General features: G+C 35.9%; 1 protein-coding gene across 3 annotated transcripts in view; it reads left to right on the top strand.

Moving 5' to 3' along the window:
- The window catches only part of LOC106867261 (uncharacterized), a 40,540-nt gene that overhangs the window by 8,007 nt on the left and 10,589 nt on the right, over positions 1–21,944 (top strand). For 2 of the 3 annotated variants that reach the window (XM_089357883.1, XM_014912077.3), the window contains exons 3-4: positions 4,435–4,817; positions 11,095–11,284. In XM_089357883.1, the coding sequence (XP_089214009.1) occupies positions 4,492–4,817; positions 11,095–11,284 (516 nt within the window). In that variant the 5' untranslated portion in view covers positions 4,435–4,491. Of the gene's footprint in view, positions 1–4,434; positions 4,818–11,094; positions 11,285–18,668; positions 19,208–21,944 lie in introns of those variants that run through there. The other variant, XM_014912078.3, reaches the window with a different exon arrangement.

Consider the following 21,944-nt stretch of genomic DNA (forward strand, 5'->3'; position numbering starts at 1 on the left):
GTGATTTCTGTATGTGCCACCTTAGTGTCATGCACTAATACAGTGAGATATATAGTACTAGGGAATGGAGTAGACACCAACTGTCTCCACTTGATGTATTCCCAAATACTTTGTCAACAACTGTAACCAATCCAAAACAACTTTCAATGAACTATAACAACTTCTCAACAATTTCCTGTGACTCTGTGAACTCACAAACATCACTTTTGACTTCCTATGATTTCTCATCTCCCTCTATCAGTCAAACATGCTGCCACTTATACAAGTTCATCTAGTCCACTCTCACAGGGTGTGTCATGATTCTCGCAATAACATGGTAGAAAAAATATGTTGCAGTATAGAGCAACATTATGTCCTAGGTTCAAATTACATTGGAGCTGACTTTATCTTCCATGCTTTCAGATCTAAATAAAGTCAAGTACCAATTAACTACCAGCATCAATATAATCACACAAATATAAGGTGGTGAGCTGGAAGAATCGTTAGCACAGTGCTAAGTGGGATATGGTCCATCTGTACATTCTGAGTCCAACTGCTATCAAGGTCAACTTCGCTTTTCATCCTTATAGGTTGATAAAATAAGTACCAGTTGAGCACTGGGGTCAAGCTAACTGACATAGCCCCTCCCTTGAAATTCCTGGCCTTGTGCCAAAATCTGAAAGCAATATAATCACAGAGATTTCTAGTATTTTGCTTATCTATGAAATCATCATCATCCCTTAGTGTTCACTTATCCATGACTGCGTGGGTCAGACAGAATTTGTTGGGGCAGATTTCCTACAGCCTGATGCCCTTCCTGTAGCCAATCTTTACCTGTTTTCTAACGAGGTAATATTTCTTCATGGCCAGACATGTTTTTCATGGAAAATTGGAAATGAACAACTTTGTTTGCATAACAGTGGTGCTCATTTACAATCATCCCTTGATATCTAGACAAGGGTACACACAAAATTACATGCACACACATACACACACTTGCATACACGACAGGCTTCTTTTCAGTTTCCCTCTACTAGGTCCACTCACAATGCTTTGTTGTTGGCCCAGGTTTGTAGTAGAAAATATTTGCCCAATGTGTCACACAGTGGAACTGAACTTAAGACCACATGGTTGGGAAACAAGCTTCTTAACCACATACTCTTTTACTCTTTTATTTGTTTCAGTCATTTGGCTGTGGCCATGCTGGAGCACCCCCTTTAGTTGAACAAATCAACCCCAGGACATATTCTTTGTAAGCTTAGTACTTATTCTATCGGTTACTTTTGCCAAACTACTAAGTTATGGGGATGTAAACACACCAGTATCAGTTGTCAAGCAATGGTGAGGAGACAAACACACAAACACAAACACACACACACACACATATATATATATATATATATACGACAAGCTTCTTTCAGTTTCCGTCTACCAAATCCACTCACATGGCTTTGTTTGGTCCAAGGCTATAGTAGAAGACACTTGCCCAAGGTGCCATGCGGTGGGACTGAACCTGGATCCATGTGGTTCGTAAGCAAGCTACTTACCACACAGCCACTCCTGCACTAATCTTTTGTTGATTTTGTTTTATTTTTCTAAAGGATCGACAGAATCACTTAAGTGTTGCATTATTTATTCCAGTTCTCTACTTCTTCAGTTCAAATCCCACCAAACTCTACTTTGTCTTCTTTCCTCCAGGTCAATAAAACAAAGTACTAGTTAAATACTAGTACTCAAATAATTGGCCATAACCCAAAATGGTCTTGTGTCCATGTAAGAAATTAAGAACATTGAACTGGCAGAACTGTTAGAGTATCAGAAAAAAAATACCTTGTACTATTTACTTTGGGCCCTTTATATTCTGTGTTCAAACCATGTCAATGTCTTTCAACCTATGAGACAGATAAAATGAAATACAAGTCCTGAGGTTAATTTAATTAACTAACCTTTACCTTCAAATTATTGGCTTTGTGCCTCAACTACAAACTAATGGTATCCAGCTGGAAGAATTTTTATGTATGTATGTATGTATATGTTTGTGTTTGTTCCTCTAGCATAGCTTGACAACTGATGGTGGTGTGTTTATGTCCCTGTAACTTAGTGGTTCGGCAAAAGAGACCGATAGAATAAGTGCTAGGCTTTAAAAAACTAAGTCCTTGGGGGGGATGTTGATTTGCTTGACTAAAAGGCAGTGCTCCAGCATGGCTACAGTCAAATGACTGAAACAAATAAAATAAAGGAATATATATATATATATACATATATGCACACACACATACATATATATACATACATATATATATATCCATACATATATACATATATATATATACATACATGTATACATATATATATACATACATATATACATACATATATACATATATATATACATATATATATACTCTTTACTTACTTGTTTCAGTCATTTGATTGCGGTCATGCTGCAACACCACCTTTAGTCGAGCAAATCAACCCCAGGACTTATTCTTTGGAAGCCTAGTACTTATTCTATCAGTCTCTTTTTACCGAACCACTAAGTTACGGAGACGTAAACACACCAGCATCGGTTGTCAAGCGATGATGGGGGGACAAACACAGATACACAAACACATATACATACAAATATATATATATATATACATATATACGACGGGCTTCTTTCAGTTTCCGTCTACCAAATCCACTCACAAGTCTTTGGTCGGCCCGAGGCTATAGTAGAAGACACTTGCCCAAGGTGCCATGCAGTGGGACTGAACCCGGAACCATGTGGTTGGTAAGCAAGCTACTTACCACACAGCCACTCCTGCGCCTATATATACATACATATACATACATACACATATATACATACATATATATAGATAGATATATATATATATATATATATATATATATATATATATATACACACACATACACACACACATACATATCTATACAAAACCAATGCATTCTGGTTATTCTAATAACCTGTATAATAGAAGTGAAAAATACCTTTTCAGGAATTGCTTTATTTTCATGCAGTTGCAGCAGGTTACCTACTAAACACTATTTACACATAAAAATAACAATCTGTTGATACCCACACACACACACACACACACACAATGTGTTAGTCATGTTTAATAATATTAGCAGCAAATGAAAACAAGTTTTTTATCTGTCAACAGATGTTGATTTGATATTTTTATCTTGTTTTATTGTGAGAGAGGGTTTAGCACCAACAATATTCAGTTATCTACCTGGGTAGAAGATAACAGTTTTTCTTTCAGATGCTTTTGTCTTTAACGGGTGTTGGTCATTGGACTATGGCCATGCTCAGATACCACTTTGAAGGCTTTTAGTCAAACAGACTGACCCCAGCTCTTATTTTAAAGTCTGATACTTATTCTATAGGTCTCTATTGCTGAACTGTTAAGTTGTGTGGATGTAAATAAACCAATACCAGTCAGGAAGTAGTGGGGGAGACACACACACATTTACATATATACTTGAGTATATAAAAGTGACCAGTAAGTGGTCTGTTAATATGCTAGAAAAAGATCACTTAAAAAATTCTCAAAAAAAGATTCAGCGGAGCAAAAACAGGCGGGCGAGACCAGTGAAAATTATAAATACCTCGGTTATCTGTAGACTATAGTTTCAAAATCAATACTTCCAAATTAAAGTATCTATTTATCATCAGTACAAATTGCCGATATTATTATAATCGAACAGAATCTCGTGCTAGTTGTCTCCAACCAGTGAAAACGTGCACGTGATTCTATCCATTTAATGTGTACGCTTCAGGTTTGAGTAACATTGACAGGAGCTGGCCAGGTAGAAGACTACCCCAGGTTTCTGTGTCTGTTTTGGCATGGTTTTAACCAACTACTCCACAGAGTGGACTGAGTGCTTTTTATGTGACACCAGCACAGGCAAGGTCAGTTTTGCCATGGTTTTTACAGTTAGATGCCCTTCCAAATGCCAACCACTTCACAGTGTGGACTGGATGTTTTTTTATGTGACATCAGCACTGGCAGGATCACCAAGTAACTTGCAATATAAGGAATTTTGAGAGGTGATGGGGCATTGGAGGCAGATTGGGGGCATTGTGTCAGATGATGAAATGTTAGAGACTATATGATCAGAAATATAACTTGGAAGTGTTCATGATGTCATTGTGAGGATCTCGTCAAAGTAGGAGAAAACTTTTCAAATATAAATAAAGTAGAAGTATACAAAAATAAACATTATTTTCCATTTTACTGTTAGTTTTGTTTCATTTTAGAAAATACAAATTTATTTTATGGTATATCATTATTTATACTTTGGATTACATATATATGGAGCCATCAATATCCCTTAAGTGCTTAGGGCCTCTATAGGTCTTAATCCACCCCTGATCAGAAGCTTCAATTTCTTTCCCTGCATGGTATTCCTTTTATCTCTTACTTTACTATTATATTTCAGGGAATAGTCAATGATAAAACAGATCAGGGACAGTAAGAAATACACATCTCAAACAAAATGTCCCGTATCTACCTACCAAAAATTTCTAAAGTGAGTACTCCGGTGTTCCATCGATCTTGCACAAATTATTCAAAAATTTTCGGGCCCTATCCACCAAAAGAACTTACAAAAGTATCAAGCGACAAGATCAAAATACCTCCACGAATAAATCCTTTGAAACCTTTGACACCAAAGAAACGAATTAATATGCACTGGGAAACTTATGACCAGCATTGGCAGAATGAACACCGAAGTCTACGTATGAGACAGAAAGAGCACAATCGATATCATAATGCTTGGCAGAAACCATTTTATGGCCAGCCAGCTGAGAAAGAAGCTTACAGGTTTGTATGGCCTTAAATAGACTAACCTAGAATGAAAGAAAAGGGAGAGAGAGTGAGGAAGAGAAAGAGAGACAATAAATAAGAGGGAGGGGATATAATCTAATGAAACAAAGAAAGAATAGAATAGAAATACAATAAGGTAATAGGAGGAGTAGAGAGGGGAATGACAAAAAAAACAACCTTACTTACAGTGTGTATATATATACACACTTATGATGTGCAGGCATGGCTATGTAGTCAAGAAGTTTGTTTCCCATCATATGATTTGGAGTTCAATCCTGCTGCATGGCACCTTGAGCAAGTGTCTCCTAGCAAAGCCATGAGCTGACTTAAAAGTCATGTGAATGGATTTATTAGACAGAAACAGAAAGAAGACCATTTTGTGCGTGCGTGCGTGCGTGCGTGCGTGCGTGCGTGTGTGCATCCTTATCTTGACATTGTATGATACTTGTAAACAGGCATCACTATAATATAAGCAGGGTCATTCACTTCTGGCCTTCTTTGAAGACATGTCCTGTCATGAGGAAATATTACCTTTACTTAGAAGCAAGTGAGGGTAAGTGACAGGAAGAGTGTCTAACCATAGAAAATCTACCTCAACAAATCCCATTTGACCCATGTAAGTACAGAAAAGAGGACATTAAAGGATGATGATTATGCATGCACATACATACATACACACACATACATACATACACACACATACATACATACACACACTACTGGTAACATATAACCCAGTATAACCTGCTGCATGGTTGATTCATTGGCAACTAAACTGGTAGCACCACCAACCTTGCTTAGAGAAGAGAGTGATTTCTGGACACCCTGTGAGATGAAAAACAAGACTTGTCAAAGGGTTGAAGGAACTCAAAAGAGCTAATGGCCATCTAATATAGTCAAGGGAAGATGGTGCTCACCAGTCCTAGTGAAGACAATCCATTGAGGAGAAGGAAATCCCTGAAATAAAACCCATTCACTGAGGACCTACAACCAGCTGATATTATTTTGCACAGAAAAAAATTATGACATGAAGACAGGTTATAGGTCTGTCCATGGATGGCTGATATATGACAGACCTCTTCAAGTTTCTGTATCCCATATCAACTCACAAGGCTTTTGTCGGTCCAAGGTTTTAGTGGAAGATATTAAGGCCAAAGTTTTACGCACTGGAACTAACATACCAAATGACTGTGAAACCAACTTCTTAACTACACAGAAATGTCTGCACCCATCAACCTATCTAAATGTCACCTAGGTAAATAGATTTAACTAATAGCTGTCAATGTTCACCAATGACAACATTCTTGTTTCAAGAGAAAAATGCAGTCTCTTGAATAGTGTCAAACCTATTCAAGAGATATTTCTTAATAAAATCAATAAGTTGTGTGTACAGTATGGAAGGCTTAAAGTCGTTATCTTGATTACAATCACTGGAGATATGAATATATATATTTGTTTAAATAATGGTATATGTTTTAACCCCTATCACCTCTCCCAGCTAATAATGTACTTCTATCAGGTCAATCTGGTCTATCAGCTATTTTACTCATCTTGTTTTATTTCTTACAGATATATTGATTGACGTGCATTTATCTATATTTTTTCCTTGTGATTATATAAACTACCGACCTCTCTTACTCCCTCTCTCAATGTGACTCACTCTCTCACTCTCTCTCTCTCTTACTCTTGCTCTCCACTTGGCCTTAATTTACAACAGTAGTCGTGGCCTAATTATAAATGTATGAATAAAAATATAAACATATATACACACTCATACATAAACACCATGTGTAAGGAACCATTTCTTGTCAAAAATTAGGTTAAAAAAATATGGGAGTTTCTTATACATGGATAGTATTATAATCCCTTACAAAACCTTTTTTCCAAATTTTAAGCCCCCCAAATTAGGGATTTCCTTATACATGAGGGATCCTTATACACATTAAAATACAGAATATATATATATATATATATATATATATATATATAAATATAAAACATAGAAAGCAGACTTCATATGTGACAGGTGATGATGTACAAGGATAATAAGTCACTTTGAGATCATGGACAAAAGATTCCAACAAATGCCTGGATGGTTACTTAGATGCTTTAATCAGAAGCGGGGTGGGGTGGGGTGAGATTATGTTCTGAAAGCATAGCGGACAGAGTAAAATGAGTTGGAAAAAGTTCAGGGGCCTATTATGTCTGCGAGCAACAAGGGGCTTTTCGTTCAGGATAAAGAACAGATTGTATAATGCATGTATATGAAGTGTGATGCAGCATGATAGGGAGGCATAGGCTTTGATTGTATGTCCTTGTGTTCATGTGTTTATTACCTGTAACTTAGCAGTTCAGCAAATAGAATGCAAATGATTCGTTTATAGTGATCAAATGTTTGTGCTGCACATTAGCTCACTCTTTCCATCAAATTGATGTTGTCTGAACAGGTGCACTGTGTACCATGCGTCAGGTGTTGAAGTGATCGCAGAGCAATGTGAGATGAAGTGCTTTGCTCAAGAACACAATGCACCACCCAGTCTAGGAATTGAAATCACAATCACTAGATCATGAGTACAACACCCTAAAGACTAGGCCAAGAACCCTCATCATCGTTTAACGTCCGCTTTCCATGCTAGCATGGGTTGGACGATTTGACTGAGGACTGGTGAAACCGGATGGCAACACCAGGCTCCAATCTAATTTGGCAGAGTTTCTACAGCTGGATGCCCTTCCTAACGCCAACCACTCTTTTATTCTTTTACATCTTTCAGTCATTTGACTGCAGCCATACTGAAGCACCACCTTACGTGGTTTTAGTTGAAGAAATTGACCCCAGCACTTATTCTTTGTCAGCCTAGTACTTATTCTATCGGTCACTTTTGATGAACCACTAAGTTACGGGAACATAAACACACCTGCATCAGTTGTCAAGTGATGACAGGGTACAAATACAGACACACAAACACACACACACACACACACCTATATATATATATATGATGGCCTTCTTTCAGTTTCTGTCTACTAAATCCACTCACAAGGCTTTGGTTAGCTAGAGGATATAGTAGAAGACACTTGCCCAAGATGCCACACAGTGGGACTGAACCCAGAACCATGTGGTTGGGAAGCAAGCTACTTACCACACAGCCACAACTGTATATTTGCATATATGTATTTCCTTCAAGCTTGTACTACTTAGCAGCAATCTTTTATTTTCCTTTTCTTTTTTTACTGCAAAAGTGGTGGAAACACAAACTCTTTACACGGCAGCAAAATAATGCCATCTTAACTATAAGGACAAATAATCTTTTCTACTCTAGGTACAAGGCCCGAAATTTTGGGGGAGCAGCAGGGGCCAGTCAATTAGATCAACCCCAGTACACAACTAGCACTTAATTTATCAATCCCAAAAGGATGAAAGGCAAAGTCGACCTCGGTAGAAGTTGAACTCAGAACGTAAAGACAGACAAAATACCGCTAAGCATTTCACTCGGCATGCTAACGTTTCTGCCAGCTCACCACTTTACTATAAAAACAAATAATGAGTTTTCAATAAGACACTGCAGATTCATTTCTGTACACTAAATTAAATCGATAGAAGTCAGAAAAACTAAAATAGCAGATGGTAGGATATATAGAAACACATGTTAAACACTAAATCAATTGAGTATGTTTATTTTACTGATAGCATGTTTGTCTTCATTCTTTTATTTGTTTACTAGTTTCCATTATTGCATTGTGGCTATGCTGAGGCACTGTTTTAGAGGGCTTTAAATTAGTTGTATTGAATCCAGTACTTGCTTCAGTTTGCTCTGTATTCTGTTAGTCTCTGTTTTCTAAGCTACTAAGCTGCAGGACATAAAAAGTACCAGGGTTTTTAGATCAGTGGAAGCATAAATATACCCATATATACATATGTACACACACACACTCTATTATAATTATAACGAAGTCCCCATTCTCTTTGGTCATAATTGTAGAAACTCTGTGGATATTTGTGGATTTTCCACCTTTGATTGAACAGACTTTTAATCGAGGGCATTCCAGCTATGACTATCCTGTCTTTTCGCAACAACTTAGAACTACATCAGCTAATGTACAATATTTATTTTTAAGACAGTAGAATCTGATGTATAAGATGTTTGGCTGCTATTTCTAGAACATCAATCGACTACATTGAGATATGCTCATTGGGTTGACTTCCCTGTTTTTTTTGTTTTTTACACACATAGATGACATCTGGATTATTTAATTAATAAACAGTTTTGTCCTGATACTCAACTACTAATTTTCACCAATTTACATTCCTTAGAAATTATTCATTATGTTACGTAGTCATATGTTTTGATACCAATCAACCCACCCATCAGAAACCACTTCTGGTTCTAAAATACAAAACTACCATTTTTAAGTTAAAAACTTTATCATGGTTTTATATCTTTTACCTTTTACTTGGTTTAGTCATTGAACTGCAACCATGCTGGGGTACCCCTATGAAGGGTTTTAGCTGAACAAATCCACCCTGTACTTATCTTTAAGTTTGATGCTTATTCTATCAATATCTTTTGCCAAAACATCAAGTTATAGGGTTGTAAGCAAAGTAACATCAGTTATCAAATAGCAGCAAAGCACACACACATGGACACACACACATATATATGTATATCAAAAGGATGTATTATAACACTATTCCACATATACAAAAACAGCCATACCAACAATCCAACATACCTCCATCATCAGCTGCCCCACGGATGTCATTATGGTTTCAACACCTGGGCAGTACCATTCAATTTGGCAGTGTCAACAGCACTAAAAGAAGTGTTGTTTGGGAACAAACATACCAAAAAAAACTACAACTTTCAAGCATATTTACCCAATGTACAATAGTATTCAATCTAAATATAGGCAGGATTAAATACTAACTTTAAGATTAAACCACAACAAGAAACACATAAATCTATGTACATCTGTATCGGTATTAATAGTAAACCTACAATAACTAAATTATATACTAAATAGCAACCAATCTTTAAGTCCATACAAATGATAATCCCACTAATCTTCTATAGTTACTACTATTATAAGATTAAGTAAAAGCTTTATTTCAATTCTCTCCAAAACAAAACACGATTGAATTTAATTTAACAAATAATATAATAATTATGAGTGAAATACAGGTGAACCACAATATGGCAAGGGATTACTGTATACTCGTATATGTGCATGTGTGTGTCTTTGTTCTTCCCCACTCCTCCCACATCCTGTTTGGTAACCAGTATTCATTTGCTTGCATCCCTGTAACTTAGCAGTTCAATAAAAGACTGACAGAATATTTATGAAATTAGAGCTGGGATCAATTTGTTGAACCAACCCCTTCAGGGCAGTCATTGAAACAAGTAAGAATTAAAAGTTATAGACTGATTCATCATCCTCGTTGTTCAAGTGTGACAGAAGACAGCAATAATTCTCTTCAAATGTATTACAAGGTAGTACGTTTACAATTTTAGATTACGTCTATGATTGGATACTGCAGGTATATGTAAAGAAATATCTAAAAAGATCTCTCCATGGTCAGGAAAAGGGGTACCAATCCAACTAGTTTCATCCCAATTTGGAACCTTAATTAAAAACCATGGAGTCATCACTTATCTGCCCACAATGACATTGATTATATAGTTATACCAATTAGAAACTTTATTAAACTGGAAAACCTGATTTACATAATTGATATATTACATGACTGACAATTATACACGTAGCGTCAGCGGAGGTGTGTACTAGTGCAATAGACTCTTTCTCTAATTTCATGAGCAGCTTATCATAATGATGATCATCATTTAATGTCAGCTTTCCATGCTTGTAGGAGTCAGATGGAATTTGTTAAGACAGATTTTCTATGGCTGGCTGGGAATGAACGACTTTGCTCGCAAAATAATTTTGCTCATTTACAACCATTGTGTAACATCTAGACAAGGGTATACATACACACACATCATGCACACGTACACACACACACACACACGTGCACATATACTCACAAACACACAACAGGCTTCTTCCAATTTCCATCTTCCAAATCCATTTATAAGGCTTTAATCTGCCAGGGGTTATAGTGGAAGATACTTACCCAAGGTGCCATACGGTGGGAGTGAACCCAACACTGCATGGTTGGTAAGCAAGCTTCTCAACCACACAGCAGCATCTACACCTCTGAGTTTTTAATTAAACATTTTATTAACAGTTTGTTATAACTTACAATTATTGCCGGCAGAAAACATATTCGAGATGTTCTAAAAGCACAAATGGCAGACCAAGATCGAATACAGCGGAAGGTTTTTCAAGAAAGAAAATCAGAGAGTGACAGTGCCATAGAATATGACCAGAAGTGTTGGCGGGAGGATCTGGAGAAATCTCGCGAGAAAATCAGCTACCTTATTCAGTTTCGAGACCAAAACAAGCAGGTAAGTAAACAAAAACAGATCTATCCTATCATCACTATCATTGTTTAACATCTACTTCTCCATGCTTGCAGAAGTCAGTCATAACTATGTTCTATATTGAGCCAGATTTTTCTTCAGCCAGATTTCCAAGCAAGGTTAATATTTCCTGAAGTCTATTAAACAATGAACAGCCTAAATATGATTTTCATGAATAATTGTAAACAACTGACAATGTTCTGGATGAACACTAAGTTTCACTTATAATCTGTGTGCACACATCAAGACAAGAAGACACATTTACTCATACTGTATAACATACATTTATCTATCTATCTATCTATCTATATATTTATCTAGCTAGCTACCTCTTTCTCTTTCTTTCTTTTTCTCTCTCTCCCTCTCTCTCTCTCTATATATATCATTGTCATCATCATCACCATCATATGTATGTATGTATGTATGTATACATACATACATGAGTGGCTGTGTGGTCAGTAGTTTGCTTACCAACCACGTGGTTCTGGGTTCAGTCCCACTGCATAGCACCTAGGGCAAGTGTCTTCTACTATAGCCCCGAGCCAACCAAAGCCTTGTCAGTGGATTTGGTTGACGGAAACTGAAAGAAGCCTGTCGTATATGTGTGTGTGTGTGTGTATGTGTGTGTGTGTGTGTGTGTGTGTGTGTGTGTGTGTGTCTGTTCCCCCACCATCACTTGACAACCGATGTTGGTGTGTTCACATCCCCATAACTTAGTGGTTCAGCTAAAGAGACCGATAGAATAAATACTAGGCTTACAAAGAATAAGTCCTGGGGTCAATTTGTTCGACTAAAGGCGGTGCTCCAGCATGGCCACAGTCAAATGACAGAAACAAATGAAAGAATAAAAGAATAATTGTTTTTTTTTTTTATGTAGAGTTGTAATAAAATCAGTTTTACATTAAACTGAAGGATAACTCAATACTTATCACAGAGTAAATATCTATTATTCTTTAACTAAAATAGTGTTGACAGTGACTTCGAAGTTTCAGCCTATTTAGCCATCAGTCCAACGAATCCGACAAGCAGCAGAGCTGCATTAGTACCCAGTATCAGCTTCAACATAGTTTCCACAGCTGGATGCCCTTCCCTAATGTCAACCACCTTATAGGGTGCACTGGGTGCTTTTTTGCAACACTAGCACTCGTGAGGTCACCAAGTAGCTTGCGCAAGACAAAGGAAAGAAAAGAGAGGAAAAAGAAGAAGCCTCTCAACTGAGGGCGAAATGCATTAGAGAGAAGGGGAGGTGGTTTTTTTGCCTGGTGTTGAAGACAAGTAGGCCAAGCACAGGTGTCTTGCTATAGAGGAAATACATGACATACATGCATCTATAGACGCATACACACACATATATATAAGTAAGAAATTGGGATGACAAAGGAAATAAACAATTATGTTATGAACTTCATAATTGTTTATTTCCTTTGTCGGCCCACTTTCTTATCGTTCTGTACTTGACTGCTGCTTCATACTGAAGCATGTGTGTACTAAGTTCTAATGAGTGGAGGTGCAATGGCCCAGTGGTTATGGCAGCGGACTCGCGATCATAGGATCGCGGTTTCAATTCCCAGAGCGGGCGTTGTGAGTGTTTATTGAGTGAAAACACCTAAAGCTCCACGAGGCTCCGGCAGGGGATGGTGGCGAACCCTGCTGTACTCTTTCACCACAACTTTCTCTCACTCTTTCTTCCTGTTTCTGTTGTGCCTGTCACACTGTGTCACGCTGAATAGACCCAAGAACTACATTAAGGGTACACGTGTCTGTGGAGTGCTCAGCCACTTGCACGTTAATTTCACAAGCAGGTTGTTCCGTTGATCGGATCAACTGGAACCCACGACGTCGTAAGCGACGGAGTGCCAATAACAACATTAAGTTTTAACACCAGGTTTTTAGCGTCGCAATGCTTGAGCGAAATATTAAAACACACACACACTCACACAGAGGTAATTAGTAAGGGATTTCTCCAAATGTTCACTGGTTTGCTCACAGTTAGGTATTCAAAATAGGTTATTCGTCAGTTAGTATATAAACCCAGTGATAATTCTTATATGATTTCAAGAATTCAAAGATATATTCCATTGGATTATTCTAAAATATATTACCTTTAACCATATAGGTTTCCTGGAGTAGTTAATATCAATAATAATAATAATAATAATAATAATAATAATAAAAACCTTGAGAAGTACATGGAACAAATAGGGGCTACAATAAGGGTGGAGCACTTGAAGGAAACAGCACTGCTTGGAACTGCTCAAATACTCCAGATGGTGCTCGAAAAATAAGGGGTGTTACCTTAGATCACTGGTAGTGAACAGCTGACACCGTAGTACATCTCCAGCATTAGAAGCTGTGCAAAGACAATAATAATAATAATAATAATAATAATAATGATTATGATGAAGTAGCATTAGCATTACCTTTCATCATTTTTTGATATATAAATGCGGCCTCAAATAGACCTACATATGTTTCGACTACATCTGTTAGTAACTATTGCATTTGCAACTTTACTGTAATACTGGTGGAGTTTCTTCAGGGTCTGAAATATCCTTTGCGGTTTAACTGGTTAAAGTTTCATGTTGATTTTTTTGGCATTCAACAAAGTGGAGCTGTATGTTAATTTAGATGTGAACTATTTTCAATTCCAAGTATTGAATGGATAATCACTTGTTTATTTCTTATAGCCAGTTATAAATTTATAGTCAGATATAAATTTCGTTGTTTAAGTATTTTTAACTCATTTATATTGAGCAAAGGTAAATTTTTTCATATGCAAGCATCTTAAAGCTTGTTCTTGCCTAGAATTTATTATATTATCTTCTGATGTAAAAATTTGGTAAAATTCTTCTATACACAAGTCACATTTATTAGTTCCTAGTCTGTACAGACCTTTTTAACAAAAACTTGATCTTCTATAATATTCACTACTGATTTTTCAAGCTGTTGAGGAATTCTCTTCTGGCTGCTTGAGCTGCTACAAATTAACAACTGTATTTCCTTTAAAGATATTGAAAAATTCAATACTAAAAACAAAATATCAGAAAATAAAGACCAGATGGTGTCACAGCTGGTCAATGTTGGTCAAATATATAGAAATCAATACCAAATGTGAAAAGAATTCTGTCAAAAAATGTTGTAAAAGTAGGGGATATTCCACAACAAATGCCATATACCAGACATGTGAACTGACAGGCGATACAAAGCATCATAAATTAACCTAAGCATAGTCTATATCACAATAAAATATGACATGGAATATCAGAAGTACAACTGTCGTCTCTCTATAAAAGTTCTGATCACCAGCAATGAAAGAAGTGCAATAACTGTAAGACTGAAAAACAATCAGAGGCATGAGCATAGTCATGTGGTTAAGAAATCTGTTTTGCAACCACATGGTTTTAAGTTCAGTTCCACTTCATAGCACCTTGAGCAAATGTCTTTTACTGTAGTCTCAAGCCATCCAATACTTTGTGAGTGAATTTGGTATGTGTGTGTGTGTCTGTGTGTCTGTGTGTTTATTCTCCAGCAACCAGTGCTGGTTTGTTTACATCCATGTAAATTAGCCGTTTGGCAGAAGAGACCAACTGAATAAATACCAGACTTCATGGGGCAAAGTGATGAGAAAGGATCTACAGATGTTGGGACTCACAGAGGAGATGACAGGGGACCAAGACTCCTGGTGGTCTGTTGTGTTTGAAAAGACACATCAAGCTAAATAAAAATGCGGTTGTCCTTGAATACAGGCCTGTCCCCTGCAACCCTCTTCAGCTGAGCATCCTTAAGCTCACGGGCTTGTAGGTGCTGGTGCCACATAAAAAGCACCCAGTACACTCTGTAGAGTGGTTGGTATTAGAAAGGGCATCCAGCCATAGAAACCATGGGCTTGTAGGTGCTGGTGCCGCATAAAAAGCACCCAGTACACTCTGTAAAGTGGTTGGTGTTAGAAAGGGCATCCAGCCATAGAAAACAAGCTAAAACAGATAGGGAGCCTGAACAGCCCTCCAGCTTTGCCAGCTCCTGTCAAACCATCCAACCCCTGCCAGCACAGAAAACAAATGTTAACTGATGATGATGATGAAAAATAAATACTGAAGTCGATTTGCTTGACTAAAACTATTCAAAGTAGTGCCCCAGCAAGGCTGTAATCCAGTGACTGAAACAAGTGAAAAACAAAGATATCACACATTGCATTCTCCCCTGTAATAATACGTGAAATGAAACTATGGCTTCAACATAGAACTCTTAAAATTTCATTTTACACCTCTAAGAAGGCAAATCAGCTTAAAACCAGATGGAGACATAACAAGACAACACAAATTCATGCATGTTGAACATGGAGACCACAGGTAACACTTGAATATAATAAATAGAGCATGACAATACACTAGAAATGCAAGCATCCATAATAAAACAAATATCTGTAACATGAGAAACATTACTGTACTAAGCATATACATGCCTCTACTAAACCCACCTGTCACCTATCTAGTTTATATACCATAATTATAACACCTTAGTACAAGCCTAAACATCCTTATAAGGAAGTTTTTAAGCTTCACTGCACTGATTAAATTTTGTTGATACTGTAACATGCTAATCATATGCAAATAAGTTCTGGCAACCACTTTCTCTTCTCCACATTTCCCAGGACATAGTACACACAATAAAATGAGCATAGTGAAGGTGTGTGGTTCAGTTGTTAGAGTGTTGGGCTCACAATCATGAGGTAATGAGTTCGATTCTTGGACCAAGCTGTGTGTTGTGTTTTTGAGCAAGACACTTTATTTCACATTCCACCAGTTCACTCAGCTGTAGAAATAAGATGTGATTTCACTGATGCTAAGCTGTATTGGCCTTTGCCTTTCCCTTGGATAACATCTGTGGCACAGAAAGGGGAGGCTGGTATGCATGGGTGACTGCTGGTTTTCCATAAACAACTTTGCCCAGACTTGTGCCTAAGAGGGAAATTTTTTAGGTGCAATACCATGACTGAAAGAGATCTTTTACTACATTATATGAAATGTGGAGAATTTCAGAAAGTACACTATAGTCAAAACCGATTTAAGTTGGTCCCTGTGTCTCAAGTGCACATGCACAGAACCAAGTTTACTTGGTTCCTGCACAATAAGGGTTAATATGCCCGAAACAATTTAATACAAAAATGATACAAATAACATCAGAGGAGGTACAAATGAATTCATTATATCTTTCCTTACTGCTAGCAATCACTCTGCACCCCTCCATGTTATTTTTCATCACCATCTCTCACTCTCACTTACCCTCATCCATCTCTATCGCTGGTCATCACTCCCTCTCTCTTACTATCATCATCATCATCATCTAGTATGCAGTAACCATCAACAGCACTTGATTCTGAGTGGACTGAAGGATCATGAAATAGAATGCTTTTCTCAAGGACATAAAGTACTGCCAGTGCTAAGAATTGAACTCACAAACATATGACTGTGAATCCAACAGCCTGACCACTAGGCCATGTGCCCACACTCTCTTGCCCATCTGTAATGCTATCCCATCATGCAACACATGCATGTTTAGAATAAGCTCATTTTCAGAACTTATTCTTTGTAAGCCTAGTACTTATTCTATCAGTCTCTCTTGCTGAACTGCTAAGTTACGGGGACCTGAACACACCAACATCAGTTGTCAAGCGATGGGGGGGGGGGGGGGAAACAAACACAGGCACACACATATATGTATATGTATACACACATATATATATATGACGAGCTTCTTTCAGTTTCTATGTACCAAATCCACTCACAAGGCTTTGGTCAGCCCGAAGCTATAGCAGTAGACACTTGCCCAAGGTGCCACACAGTGGAACTGAACCCAGAACCATGTGGTTGGGAAGCAAGCCTCTTACCACACAGCCACTCCTGTGCCTATATACATATATTATGTATATGTAAGTGAATTTGAATATATATGTCTACAAAGACAGTACCTGTGCTTTTCTTTATATCTAAGAGCATGTATATTTATGTATGTATGTTTATGAATACATCATAGCTCTCCATGTCTATATATAGTTTCATATACAGACAATTATTTATAAGCAGCCTACGTACACACTAAGTGTGGTGCCCCGCCATCTGTGCCCACCCATCTGTATCTGAATTACTTCTTAATTTATTAAATTCTCACACTCAAAGAGACAACTTATTGTTTAATTTCTAACAGTTCTATATTTAAGAGATGAGGAATTATTTACATTATTTACATTATCTACATTTGACGGATATTCGTCCTCATCTTGTTTGTTGTTAACACAACGTTTCGGCTGATATACCCTCCAGCCTTCGTCAGGTGTCTTGGGGAAATTTCGAACCTGGGCTCTCATTCCTATCGATGTTACTATTATTATTATTATTATTATTATATTATTATTATTATTATTAATCAGGTCGCTGCCGTGAATCGAACTCGGAACCTTGGGGTTAGTAGCCCGCGCTCTTAACCAAGACACCTGACGAAGGCTGGAGGGTATATCAGCCGAAACGTTGTGTTAACAACAAACAAGATGAGGATGAATATCCGTCAAATGTAGATAATGTAAATAATGTAATTTCTAACGTCTAGATTAATCTGAGCAGAATTTGACAGGTTGTAAATCTTTCTAAGGCCGTGAACATCTCTATTAGTATGTATATTTTTTTTTATCACTATGTGAGTCAATGTATACATGTGATTGTGTGTGCATCGTTGGCGATTTTCTTTCTCCGTCTTCCCTTCTTTAGACTTCTCCTATATTTCTGATGAAGAGCTCCACTCGAAACGTGAAATCCTCTTTCTTTTCTTTCCTTTCCTTTCCTGAGCGTCCAATAACACTGTACTTATTCCACGTCCTCGCATTGTTGTTTTTTGTTTGTGTTTTTTCTTGCTTGTTCCTGTTTGAATTGACAATATATAATATATATATATATATATATATATATATATATATATATATATATATATATATATATATATATTCTGTTGTGTTTGGGGAGAGTCATTCTCTTTTAGTGCCTTATAATTTAACACACTCACCGGTAAAACTTCCACTTATTTATTTTTTTATTTTTCTGTAATATGTACAGTTGTGGCTGTGTGGTTTAAATGGCTTGCTTCCTAACCACTTGGTTTTCAGTTCAGTCTCACTTCTTAGCACAACTGGATTTGATAATTGGAAACTGAAAGAAGCTTTTGTGTGTGTGTGTGTGTGTGTGTGTGTGTGTGTGTGTGTGTGTGTGTGCGTGCGTGTCCATCCGTCTGTCCGTTCGTCCTTGTTTTGACATTGCGAGATAGTTGTGAACGAGTGTCACTGTCAGACATTCAGTGTCATTCATTTTCCAATATATTGCAGAGAACCAATGACTGGTACTTCATCCCTGAAGGTGGTGAAAGTCAATGTTGACCTCAGTGGCATTTGAGCTCAAAATGTAAAGAGCCAGAACAAATACCACAAGGCATTTTGCCAGTTTGTCTCCATATTCTTAATGGTTTCTAATTTAGATATTAGTTCAGCAATTTGGAGTGGATAGCCAATACCATTGATTCAGGGCCAGATTAACACTCATAGAGGCCCTAAAAATTTTAAAGGGTTTGATGCTCCTATATATATGTAATTCAAAAGTCTGCTGTGATGATTCTAAAATACAACATATAAAAACCTAAGGGTATATCTTTTTCTACTCCTTTGAAGAGATTTTGCCCCCAAAAATGATTTTAATAATTGGACTATCGATAACTAAATTACAACAGGTATATAGTCCATTTTTTGTATTATAGTGCATTGTTGTACCATTCAAAACTTTTTATTCTTTACAAACAATAAACAATGCTTCAAGCGAACTACAATACTCTCCGATTTTAATAATATTTATTTAATCGTTATTGGGCTTAATTGAAACAGCTGTAAGAGACTATCTTTGATTTTTGCTGATAATAAATCTTTATTAAATGCTCTATCTCCATTTTCTTATTTTTCATTTGAATGATTGTCAACCATGGTTTATATACAAACCTATTATTTTACGAATATTATTATTCCCAATAAGTATTAGGTATTGAACCAGTAATTCCTTGGACGATACCATCCCCTAACAAGGCTAATTTAACCTCTAATTGAATTTAATTCAAAATATAAATAATAAACCATAAAATAAATTTTTATTTTTCAAAATGAAACAAAACCAACAGTGAGATGAAAAATAATGTTTATCTTTGTATACTTTCTTTTTATATTTGAAAAGATTTCTCCTACTTTTTTTAATTGCAAAGTTTTGATTGGATCCTCAAAATTAATCTTACAAAACACATCTGCTTCTATACTTAGTAGAGATAAGGCACCCCAAATATTATTTTAGCTATTTTAAAGTGATTTCTTTTGTGCTGTAAACCATTTACCATTTCTGTGGTATCTTCATTCCTTTGACGCCCTAAGCACATACTTACTTTGCTTAATGGTTAATCCAGTGCTGCATTGACTGGTGGCATACATAACTGATCTCAGGAGGGATGAAAAACGAAATCAAGCTTTGAGGGATGTGAACCCAAAACGTTAAAGATTGTAACTATATACCGTAAGGAATTTTGTCGGAAGCACCACCTATTCTGCCAGTCTAATGCTATAATGATGAAGATGCTATCTTTTATTTGCTGCAGAAGTGTTTGACGTGGGGGGGGGGGTACTATAAGGACAGTTTACAGTTTGTGTGTGGTTTACAAAGAAAGGTGAGGAAAGGTGGGGAGTGAAGGCGGGGAGGGGGGAGATAAAAAGAAATACACACAGGTGCAGGCATGACTGTGTGGTAAGAAGTTTGCTTCCTAACCACATGTTTGTGGTTTCAGTCCTACTGTGTGGCACCTTGGCCAAATGTCTTCTACTATAGCATTGGGCTGACCAAAGCTTTGTGAGTGGATTTGGTAGACAGAAACTGAAAGAAGCCCATCATATATATATATATTTATATATATATATATATATATATATATACATATATATATATACATATATATATATACATATATATATATACATATATATATATATACATATATATATATATATACATATATATATATACATATATATATATATACATATATATATATACATATATATACATATATATATATATACATATATATATATATATATATATATATATATACATATATATATATATATATATATATATATATACATATATATATATATATATATACATATATATATACATATATATATATACATATATATATATATATATATACATATATATATATACATATATATATATATATATACATATATATATATATATATATACATATATATATATATATATACATATATATATATATACATATATATATATATATACATATATATATATATATACATATATATACATATATATATATACATATATATATATATATATATACATATATATATATATATACATATATATACATATATATATATACATATATATATATATATACATATATATATATATATACATATATATACATATATATATATATATATATATATATATACATATATATATATATATATACATATATATATATATACATATATATATATATATATATATATATATATATATATATATATATATATATATATATATATATATATATATATATATATATATATATATATATATATATATATATATATACATATATATATATATATATATATATATATATATGGGAGAATTTACGAAAAAAAACAACAGATGAAGACAGGTGGTGTAAACAACAAATGGATGAGTTAGTATAACGCTCGGGAATAGAGAAAGTCTTTAACGTTTCGAGCCTACGCTCTTCAACAGAAAGGAACACAGAAAGAAACAAGGAGAGAAAAATATATATATATATATAAATGTAGTCGTCAGCTATCTATCATGGCGAATGCCGGACAGAAGGATCACAAAATCTACAGATTGGGGACCATCAGCAATATGTGCCTTCACCCAACTGGTGTTCTCCAATCACTCACCTTTTGACAAATTCACTGGAGAATAACATACTATTATAGATGATGATGATGATGATGGTGGTGATGTTTTTTTTTACTCTTTAGAATGAATACAGTAATGCTGATGAAAGCAATGATGATGTTGATGGTGGTGGTGTTAGTGGTGATGATGAAGATGATGATGATGACGATGATGGCAATTATGGTGACGACAATGGCTATGATGATGGTACTGAAACACACACTATCCAGCTTCTGACGTCTAGAGGCATAGTTGACTCAGTTCCATTATGAATACTTCTCCCCTCTCCACCTACCTCCACCTACCTCCACCACCACCAACAACAACAACAACAACACCACCACCACCACCACCAACAACAACAACAACACCATCACTGCCACCACCATTATTACTATTTAAACATAAATCCACCTTGCCATACTGTAAGTTAATCACCATAGTTTACCCTCGCCTTTCACACACACACACACACACAAATTGTGTTAAACTTTCTTCTATTTTGTTTCTCTTCAGCAGTCAGCTCCACCCAAGATATCTTATTATTAGACTTGCCAAGATGTAAATATATAGCTTTGAAGAGATTTAATATAGTCCTAGAG

Source organism: Octopus bimaculoides, chromosome 9 (genome assembly GCF_046866305.1).
Source record: "Octopus bimaculoides isolate indiv1 chromosome 9, ASM4686630v1, whole genome shotgun sequence".
Taxonomy (NCBI): domain Eukaryota; kingdom Metazoa; phylum Mollusca; class Cephalopoda; order Octopoda; family Octopodidae; genus Octopus; species Octopus bimaculoides.